Here is a 10,100-nt window from a genome sequence, read left to right as displayed (position 1 = left end):
CGTGGTGATTGGCCAGCCACGCCCGCGTAGCAATGCCGAGGCCCGGAACCCCGCAACTCGGCCTTGAAGCGGCGGCGCGGGGCGGGCTGGGCCCGGGCGGGGCGGGCGCCGCCGCGGCGAGGGGTGGAGGAGACGAGAGGAGCGGAGGGAGCAGCCCCGGCCCGGCGCGAACGGCCGCCCCGGCCGCCATGGAGGACGGAGTCTATGGTAGGCCCGGTGGCGGGGGGGGGGAGAGGGGCCGTTTGCCCCCCCCGGGGGGGGGGGGGGGGGGTGGCGCGCGCGCTACGGTGGCCGTGCGGGGCCAATTCCGAGAGGGAGGGGCGGGAGGTGGTCACGTGACGGGCCCGCAGGGTCACGTGACGGGCCCGCAGCCGGGGGGGGGGAGGGTCACGTGACAAGGCCTCACCACTCTCCCCCCGGGGGGTTGGGGGGGGCAGGGGTGAAACCATTCAATGCCGGGGGGGGGGGTGGCTATGAGTCCTAAAACCACGCCTACTTTTGACTAAACCACGCCCCCTTTTGGGGCAGACCACGCCCCCTTGCCCACCCGCCCCCTGCGCGTGGAGCTGTGTGTGGGCGGGGTTTCAGAGGAAAGGGGCGGGGCTAGAGGCACGGGGTGGTGCCTCAGGGGGGTGGTGCTTGGTTTGGGGCGGGGCTTAAGTTAAAAAGGGGCGGGGGTTAGGGCCGAGGGGGTGGGGTTAGGGCCGAGGGGGCGGGGTCAGAGCCCTGGGCTGCTGGCTGTGGGGTGGGGGGGTGCTGTGTTTTGGGGCAAAGGGTGGGGCCTATGGGAAGGGGGCGTGTCCAGGGGGAGGGGGCGGGGTCTCAGAGCAAGGGGGCGTGGCCGTGACCCCCCCCGTGGCCCCGCCTCCCCCCAGTGCCCCCCGACCTGACGGCGGAGGAGCGGCTGGAGCTGGAGAGCATCCGGCGGCGCAAGCAGGAGCTGCTGGGGGAGATCCAGCGGCTGCGGGAGGAGCTGAGCGAGGCCATGAGCGAGGTCGAGGGGCTGGAGGCCAACGAGGGCAGGTACCCCCCAAATACCCCCCCAGCACCCCCAGATACCCCCCCCGAGGCTCCAAAATACCCCCTGGCACCCCTAAATCCCCCCAGAGGCTCCAAAATACCCCCCGGCACCCCCAAATACCCCCCTGAGCCTCCAAAATACCACCTGGCACCCCTAAATCCCCCCCTGAGGCTCCCAAATACCCCCTAGCACCCCTAAATCCCCCCCTGAGGCTCCAAAATACCCCCTAAGGCTCCAAAATACCCCCCTGGCAACCCCAAATACCTCCCCCTGGCACCCCTAAATCCCCCCCCCAGGACCCCCAAATACCCCCTGGCACCCCTAAATCCCCCCCCCGGCTCCAAAATACCCCTTGGCACCCCTAAATCCCCCCCCGAGGCTCCAAAATGCCCCCCCCAGGACCCCTAAATACCCCCTGAGGCTCCAAAATACCCCCCAGCAACCCTGAGTACTCCCCTGGCCCCCCCAAAAACCCCCTGAGGCTCCAAAATACCCCCCAGGACCCTCGAATACCCCCAGCACCCCCAAGTACCGCCCTGAGGCTCCAAAATACCCACCCAGCACCCCCAAATACCCCTGTGAGGCCCCCAGATGCCCCCCTGAGGCTCCAGAATACCTGTCCAGGACCCCCAAATACCCCCTGGCACCCCCAAATACCCCCCTGACGCTCCAAAATACCCCTCCAGGACCTCTGAATACCCCTCTGGCACCCCCAAATACCCCCTGAGGCCCCGAAATACCCCCTGGCACTCCAAAATACCCCCCCAGGACCTCTGAATACCCCTCTGGCACCCCCAAAATCCCCCCCTGATGCTCCAAAATACCCCCTGGCACCCCAAGTACCCCCCTGAGTCTTCACAATAGCCCCTGGCACCCCTAAATCCCCCCTGAAGCTCCAAAATACCCCCCTAGGACCCCCAAATACCCCTTGAGGCTCCAAAATACCCCCCCAGCAACCCCGAATACCTTCCTGAGGCCCCCAGATACCGCCCTGAGGCTCCAAAGTACCCCCCAGCACCCCCGAGTACTCCCCTGGCACCCCCAAATACGCCCGTGAGGCCCCCAAATCACCTCCTGGCACCCCCAAATCCCCCCCTGATGCTCCAAAATACCCCCCCAGGACCTCCAAATACCCCCCTGGCACCCCAAAATGCCCCCCGAGGCTCCAAAATACCCCATGGCACCCCCAAATCCTCCAGCAGATCCCTCAAATCCTTCCTGATCCCCCTCCACCCCCCCCAAAATACCCCCCCAAAGTTTGGGGTGCCTTCCCTGACCCTGATTTCATTTCCCCACTTCAGCAAAACCCTCCAGAGGAACCGGAAGATGGGGATGGGCCGGAAAAAATTCAACATGGACCCCAAAAAGGTGAGGGGTTCCCAAATGCCGGGGTCCCTCCCCCCAATTTGGGGGTGGGGGTGGTTCCCGGCTGTGTGGATCCCTGATTTTTTTTAATTTTTGGGGGGCAGGGGATCCAGTTCCTGGTGGAAAACGAGCTGCTGCGGCACACGGCCGAGGACATCGCCCGCTTCCTCTACAAGGGCGAGGGGCTCAACAAGACGGCCATCGGCGACTACCTGGGCGAGAGGTGGGGCTTCACGGAAGGGGGAGGGGCTTCACGGAAGGGGGAGGGGCTTCACGGAAGGGGGAGGGGCTTCATGGAAGGGGTGGAGCTTCCCCAAAGTGGGCTCCCCCCCCCCCCCCCATAGGACCAACCCCTTAGGTTAAGCCTAGGGAGGGTCTGGATGATTGACAGTGTGGTGGGTGGGGCTTGAAGGGGTGGGGTGGGTGGGGTCTGGTGGTGATTGACAGCTCGGCTCCACCCCCCCCCCACCAGGGAGGAGTTCAATATCGGGGTGCTGCACGCCTTCGTGGACCTCCACGAGTTCACGGACCTCAACCTGGTGCAGGCGTTGAGGTGAGGGTCCTTGGGGGGGGGATTTGGGGGTCCTGGGGGGGGATTTGGGGGTCCTGGGGGGGATTTGGGGGTCTCGGGGGGCATATGGGGGTCCTGGGGGGGGATTTGGGGGTCCCGGGGGGGCTTTTGGGAGCCACCTTGGGGCCCTGGAAGGGAATTTGGGGGCCTTTTGGGGGGTTAGGGGCCATTTTGAAGCCCTGGGGGGGGGGTTTGGAGGTGGGGGAGCCATTGGGGGGGGGCTTGGGTGGTCTTTGGGGGCCAACCTGGGGTCCTGGAAGAGAATTTGGGGGGATTTGGGGGGATTGGGGGGCATTTTGAGGCCCTGGGGGGTTGTTTGGGAGGTTGGGGGGACTGGGGGAGCCTTGAGGAGCCAACCTGGGGCCCTGGGAGGGAATTTTGGGGGGGCCTTTTGGGGGGTTGGGGGGCATTTGGAGGTCGTGGGGGGCTGTTTTGGGGCTGGGGTGGTTTGGGGGGGGGGCTGTTCTGAGGGGACCTGGGGACTTTGGGGGGGGGGGCTTGGGGGTCTGGGGGATACCTCGAAGATTTGGGGGGGGTCAGATGGAGGATGATGGGGGATTTGGGGGGGTCCTGGGGAGGATTTGGGAGATCTGAAGGATTTTGGGGGGTCCCAGGGAGGATTTTGGGGGTCCCAGGGGGATTTGAGGGAGCTGCTGAAGGATTTGGGGGTGCCAGGGAGGATTTTGGGGGTCCTGGGGAAGATTTGAGGGATCTGCTGGAGGATTTGGGGGATCCCAGGGAGGATTTGAGGGATCAGCTGGAGGATTTTGGGGTCCCAGGAAAGGTTTTGGGGGTCCCAGGGAGAATTTAAGGGATCTGCTGGAGGATTTTGGGGGTCCTAGGAAGGATCTGAGGGATCTGCTGGAGATTTTGGGGGTGCCAGGGAGGATTTTGGGGGTCCCAAGAAGGATCTGAGGGATCTGCTGGAGGATTTGGGGAGCCCAGGGAAGATTTTGGGGGTCTTGGGAAGGATTTGAGGGATCTGCTGGAGGATTTTGGGGGTCCTGGGAGGATTTTAGGTGTCCTGGGGAAGATCTGAGGGATCTGCTGGAGGATTTGGGGATCCCAGGGAAGATTTTGGGGGTCTTGGGAAGGGTTTGAGGGATCTGCTGGAGGATTTGGGGGTGCCAGGGAGGATTTGAGGGATCTGCTGGAGATTTTGGGGTCTTGGGAAGGACTTGAGGGATCTGCTGGAGGATTTTGGGGGTCCTGGGGAGGATTTTGGGGGTCCTGGGGAAGATTTGAGGGATCTGCTGGCGGATTTCGGGGTGCCAGGGAGGATTTTGGGGTCCCAAGAAGGATCTGAGGGATCTGCTGGAGGATTTGGGGGTGCCAGGGAGGATTTGAGGGATCTGCTGGAGGATTTGGGGGTGCCAGGGAGGATTTGAGGGATCTGCTGGAGGATTTGGGGGTCCTGGGGAAGATTTGAGGGATCTGCTGAGGGATTTTGGGGGTGCCAGGGAGGGTTTTAGGGGTCCTGGGAAGATTTTGGGGGTCCTGGGGAAGATTTGAGGGATCTGCTGAGGGATTTTGGGGGTCCCAGGGAGGGTTTTAGGGGTCCTGGGGAAGATTTTGGGGGTCCTGGGGAAGATTTGAGGGATCTGCTGAGGGATTTTGGGGGTGCCAGGGAGGATTTTGGGGGTCCTGAGGAGGATTTTTGGGGGTCCTGGGGAAGATTTGAGGGATCTGCTGAGGGATTTTGGGGGTCCCAGGGAGGGTTTTGGGGGTCCTGGGGAAGATTTTGGGGGTCCTGGGGAAGATTTGAGGGATCTGCTGAGGGATTTTGGGGGTCCTGAGGAGGATTTTGGGGGTCTTGGAAGGACTTGAGGGATCTGCTGGAGGATTTTGGGGGTCCTGGGGAGGATTTTGGGGGTCCCAGGGAAGATTTGAGGGATCTGCTGGAGAATCTGGGGATCTTGGGAAGGATTTGGGGTCCCATGGAAGCTTTGGGAGGTCCCTGAGGGTGCTGGGACCCCCCGCGGAGGTTTGGGGGGGGTGGTTTGGGGTGCGGTGGAGGATTTGGGGTGCCCCCCACCCCCAGGCAGTTCCTGTGGAGCTTCCGGCTGCCGGGGGAGGCGCAGAAAATCGATCGGATGATGGAGGCCTTCGCCCAGCGTTACTGTTTCTGCAACCCCGGCGTCTTCCAGTGCACGGGTAGGGGGCTGGTCCCGCTGGGCTCCACCCCCCCCCCCTTGGCTCCACCCCCCGGCCACGCCCTGCCACGCCCTGCCACGCCCCGGTGGCTCTGAGTGGGCTGGATGCCTGGGTCCCCTCTACCCCCCCCCCCCATCTCCCCGTGACCACTCGGATGCTGGGGTCTCCCCTGGGTTGATCTGGATGTTGGGGGTCCCCTGGGCGCCCCCCCCCCCGAGTCACCGGTCCCTTGGGGTCCCCCCGTGCCCCCCCTGGCTGTCAGGGTCCCCCCCCATCCCCTTGTTCCCCCCCCTTGGATACTGGGGTCCCTCCATGCCCCCAAAATCACCTGGATGCTGGGGTCCCCCCGTGCCCCCCTTGGCTGTCAGGGTCCCCCCCCATCCCCTTGTTCCCCCCCCCCCTTGGATACTGGGGTCCCCCTGTGACCCCCCTTGGCTTTGGGGGTCCCCCAGTGCCCCCCTGGCTGTCAGGGTCCCCCCATGCCCCCCCCTGTGTTTTGGGGTCCCCCCGTGACACCCTCCCGAGCTCTGGGGGTCCCCCCATGCCCCCCTTGGCTGTCAGGGTCCCCCCCCATCCCCTTGTTCCCCCCCCTTGGATACTGGGGTCCCCCCGTGCCCCCAAAATCACCTGGATGCTGGGGTCCCCCCGTGCCCCCCTTGGCTGTCAGGGTCCCCCCCATCCCCTTGTTCCCCCCCCCCCCTTGGATACTGGGGTCCCCCCGTGCCCCCAAAATCACCTGGATGCTGGGGTCCCCCCGTGCCCCCCTTGGCTGTCAGGGTCCCCCCCATCCCCTTGTTCCCCCCCCCCTTGGATACTGGGGTCCCCCTGTGACCCCCCTTGGCTTTGGGGGTCCCCCAGTGCCCCCCTGGCTATCAGGGTCCCCCCATGCCCCCCCCTGTGTTTTGGGGTCCCCCATGACACCCTCCCGAGCTCTGGGGGTCCCCCCCGTGCCCCCCCTGGCTGTCACATCCCCTTGTTCCCCCCCTTGGATACTGGGGGTCCCCCCCGTGCCCCCAAAATCACCTGGATGCTGGGGTGCCCCCCCATCTCTTGGGGTTCCCCCCATGCCCCCCCCCCCACCTGTGGGGGTCCCCCTGTGCCCCCCCCCCCAACTGTCAGAGTCCCCCAATCCCCTGGGTCCCCCCCCATCCCCTTTTCCCCCCATACCCCCCAAGTCACCTGAATGCTGGGGTCCCCCCCCCGTGCCCCCCATCTCTCGGGGTCCCCCCATTCCTCCCCCACCTGTGGGGGTCCCCCTGTGCCCCCCCCCAACTGTCAGAGTCCCCCAATCCCCTGGGTCCCCCCCCATCCCCTTTTCCCCCCATATCCCCCAAGTCACCTGAATGCTGGGGTCCCCCCCCCGTGCCCCCCATCTCTCGGGGTCCCCCCATTCCTCCCCCACCTGTGGGGGTCCCCCTGTGCCCCCCCCCAACTGTCAGAGTCCCCCAATCCCCTGGGTCCCCCCCCATCCCCTTTTCCCCCCCATACCCCCCAAGTCACCTGGATGCTGGGGTCCCCCCCCGTGCCCCCAAAATCACCTGGATGCTGGGGTGCCCCCCCATCTCTCGGGGTCCCCCCATTCCCCCCCCCACCTGTGGGGGTCCCCCTGTGCCCCCCGACTGTCAGAGTCCCCCAGTCCCCTGGGTCCCCCCCCATCCCCTTTTCCCCCCATATCCCCCAAGTCACCTGGATGCTGGGGTCCCCCCCCGTGCCCCCCCATCTCTCGGGGTCCCCCCATTCCTCCCCCACCTGTGGGGGTCCCCCTGTGCCCCCCCCCAACTGTCAGAGTCCCCCAATCCCCTGGGTCCCCCCCATCCCCTTTTCCCCCCATACCCCCCAAGTCACCTGGATGCTGGGGTGTCCCCCCATCTCTCGGGGTCCCCCCCCATGCCCCCCCTGCTCTGGGGGTCCCCCCGTGACCCCCCCCCGCCCCCCCAGATACCTGCTACGTCCTCTCCTTCGCCGTCATCATGCTCAACACCAGCCTGCACAACCCCAACGTGCGGGACAAGCCCTCGGCCGAGCGCTTCGTCGCCATGAACCGCGGCATCAACGACGGCGGCGACCTGCCCGAGGAGCTGCTGCGGGTAGGGCGGGGCCTGGGGGGGCGGGGCCTGGGGGGCGGGGCCGGGGGGCGGGGCCGGGGGGCGGGGCCTGGGGGCAGGGCTTGGGGGCGGCTTGGGGGGGTGAAGGCATGGAGGTGGTGGTGGTGATGGTAGAGAGCTGGGGGCGTGGCCTTGGGGTGGGCGTGGCCTTGGGGTGGGCGTGGCCTTGGGGTGGGCGTGGCCTTGGGGTGGGCGTGGCCTGGAGGGGTGTGGTGGGGGCGTGGCCTGGGGGCAGGGCTTGGAGAGTGGGGGGGCTTGGGGGGGGTGAAGGCATGGAGGTGGTGGTGGTGATCGTAGTGAGCTGGGGGCGTGGCCTCGGGGTGGGTGTGGCCTAGGGGTGGGCGTGGCCTGGAGGGGTGTGGTGGGGGCGTGGCCTGGGGGCAGGGCTTGGAGAGTGGGGGGCTTGGGGGGGGGTGAAGGCATGGAGGTGGCGGTGGTGATTGTAGTGAGCTGGGGGTGTGGCCTTGGGGTGGGCGTGGCCTTGGGGTGGGCGTGGCCTTTGGTCCTGGGGTGAAGGCTGAGGGGGTGGGGCCGGTGGGCGGGGCTTTGGGGGGGCATCAGTGATGGCAGAGGGCTGCTGGAGGCGTGGTCCTTTAGTGGGCGTGGCCTAGAGGGGCGTGGCCTAGAGGGGCTGGGCATGAGGGCTCTGTGGGTGGGGCCAGTGGCTCTGTGGGTGGGGCCAGTTGATGTGGGAGGGGCTTGTGGCTCTGTGGGTGGGGCCGGTTGATATGGGAGGGGCTTGTGGCTCTGTGGGTGGGGCTGGTTGATGTGGGAGGGGCTTGTGGCTCTGTGGGTGGGGTTGGTTGATGTGGGAGGGGCTTGTGACTATGTGGGTGGGGCCAGTTGATGTGGGAGGGGCTTGTGGCTCTGTGGGTGGGGCCGTTGATGTGGGAGGGGCTTGTGGCTCTGTGGGTGGGGCCGGTTGATGTGGGAGGGGCTTGTGACTATGTGGGTGGGGCCAGTTGATGTGGGAGGGCCTTGTGGCTCTGTGGGTGGGGTTGGTTGATGTGGGAGGGGCTTGTGGCTCTGTGGGTGGGGCAGTTGATGTGGGAGGGGCTTGTGGCTCTGTGGGCGGGGCCAGGGGCTGCCCTGGGCTCTGTGGGTGGGGGGGTGCTGCCTCATGGGCGGGGCGGGTGGCTTGTGGGGAGGTGTGGCCGAGGTGGGCGTGGCCTGTGCCTGACCCCGCCCCTCTCCCCGCCCCAGAACCTGTATGAGAGCATCCGCAGCGAGCCCTTCAAGATCCCCGAGGACGACGGCAACGACCTGACCCACACCTTCTTCAACCCCGACCGCGAGGGCTGGCTGCTCAAGCTGGGTGAGCCACGCCCCCTCCCTGGCCACGCCCCTCCCCGACCACGCCCCTGGCCCCACCCCTCCCTCTGGCCCCGCCCCACCCCACCCCCTGGGTCCTCTCTGCTGTTCTCTGTCTCTGTCCCCCTCTGCGGCTGCCCTGGGTCCCCCCAAACTGGGTAAGGATCAGTCCCTCCCAGTGCCCCCCAGTACCTCCCAGTCCTGTTCAGTCCCTCCTAGTATTCCCCTGGGAGCCCCCAGTCCCTCCCAGTGCTCCCCTGGACCTTCCCAGTGCCCCCCAGTGCCTCCCAGTCCCTCCTAGTATGCCCTGACATGCCCTCCAGTGCCTTCCCAGTGCCCCTCTGGAGCTTTCCAGTGCCTCCCAGTCCTGCTCAGTCCCTCCCAGTGCCACCCAGGTATCTTCTGGTGCCCTCCCAGTGCTCCCCAGTTTCCCCCAGTGTCCCACTGGGCTTTTCTCATACCCTCCCAGTGCCCCTCTAGACCTTCCCAGTGCCTCCCAGTCCTGCTCAGTCCCTCCCAGTACCCCCCAGGTGCCTCCCAATGCCTCCCAGTATCCCACTGGGCTTTTCTTGTACCTTCCCAGTTCCTTCCCCGTCCTTCCCAGTGCCCCTCTAGACCTTCCCAGTGTCTCCCAGTCCTGCTCAGTCCCTCCCACTTCCCTCCCAGTCCCTCCCAGTGCCCCCCAGTGTCCCACTTGGCTTTTCTGGTACCCTCCCAGTCCCTCCCAGTGCCCCCCAGTTCTCCCAGGGGTTCAGGGGCGGGGGGCGGTTCCCGTGCGGCCGTGACTGACGTTTCCTCTCTCTCTTCCTCCGTCTGTCTGTCCCTGTCTGTCCCTCCCCTGCCCGGTCCCCCCCTCCTTGGCCCCCCCAACCCCCCCCCCCCCTCGCTGCTGACGCCCGGCCCGGCCCCCCCAGGAGGTACGTACTGGGGTGGGGGGGGGGGGTGGCAGCACCCGGGGACCCCCCCAAAAAATACTGTGCCCCCCCCCAATCCCAGCATGCTTTGGGGGCCTCCCAGGATGCTCTGGGGCTTGTGCCCCCCCCCCCCCCCCCCAATCTATCTGCCCCCCCCCCCAAGCCATTTCTCCCCCCCTCCAATCTACTTCCCCCCCTCCCCAATTCCCCTTGGAGCCCCCCCAAAATCCACGTGGCTCCTCAGGGACCCCCTGGACCCCCCCAACCCCCCCCCACGGACCCCCCCAGCCCCCCCTGAGCCCCCCCTGTCCCCCCCCAGGCGGGCGGGTGAAGACATGGAAGCGGCGCTGGTTCATCCTCACCGACAACTGCCTCTACTACTTCGAGTACACTACGGTGAGACGACCCCCCCCCCCAAAAAAAAACCCTCCCCCCCCCCCGGGGCCCCCCCAAACCCCCCTGGGGTGTTCTGACCCCCCCCCCGCCCCACCCCAGCCCCCCCAAAACCCCATGGCCCCCCCTGAATCCCCCCCCATTGCCTGGCTTCTTGCGTACCCCCCCCACCCCTCTGACCCCCAGGTTCTCTCTGGGCCCCCCCCCAACCCTGCTGGGGGCCCCCTGGGCCCCCCCCGATCACCCTGGGACCCCCAAGGGATCCC

At 66.8% G+C, this 10,100-nt stretch overlaps 1 protein-coding gene across 1 annotated transcript; it reads left to right on the top strand.

Moving 5' to 3' along the window:
* Positions 1-98: 98 nt before the first annotated feature.
* On the top strand, positions 99-9,837 carry LOC309604406 (cytohesin-2; the record flags this gene model as incomplete). Its single annotated transcript, XM_082339350.1, has 9 exons — positions 99-207; positions 876-1,023; positions 2,323-2,389; positions 2,491-2,609; positions 2,859-2,939; positions 4,999-5,111; positions 7,050-7,198; positions 8,420-8,531; positions 9,761-9,837. Coding segments are annotated over exons 1-9 (885 nt in total), but the record flags the coding sequence as incomplete, so codon positions are not given.
* Between the last annotated feature and the right edge of the window lie 263 nt (positions 9,838-10,100).

The sequence above is a fragment of the Platalea leucorodia genome (genome assembly GCF_965183815.1).
Source record: "Platalea leucorodia genome assembly, contig: HAP1_HAP1_SCAFFOLD_748, whole genome shotgun sequence".
In the NCBI taxonomy this organism is placed as follows: domain Eukaryota; kingdom Metazoa; phylum Chordata; class Aves; order Pelecaniformes; family Threskiornithidae; genus Platalea; species Platalea leucorodia.
This window is presented reverse-complemented; position numbering and strand designations above follow the sequence as displayed.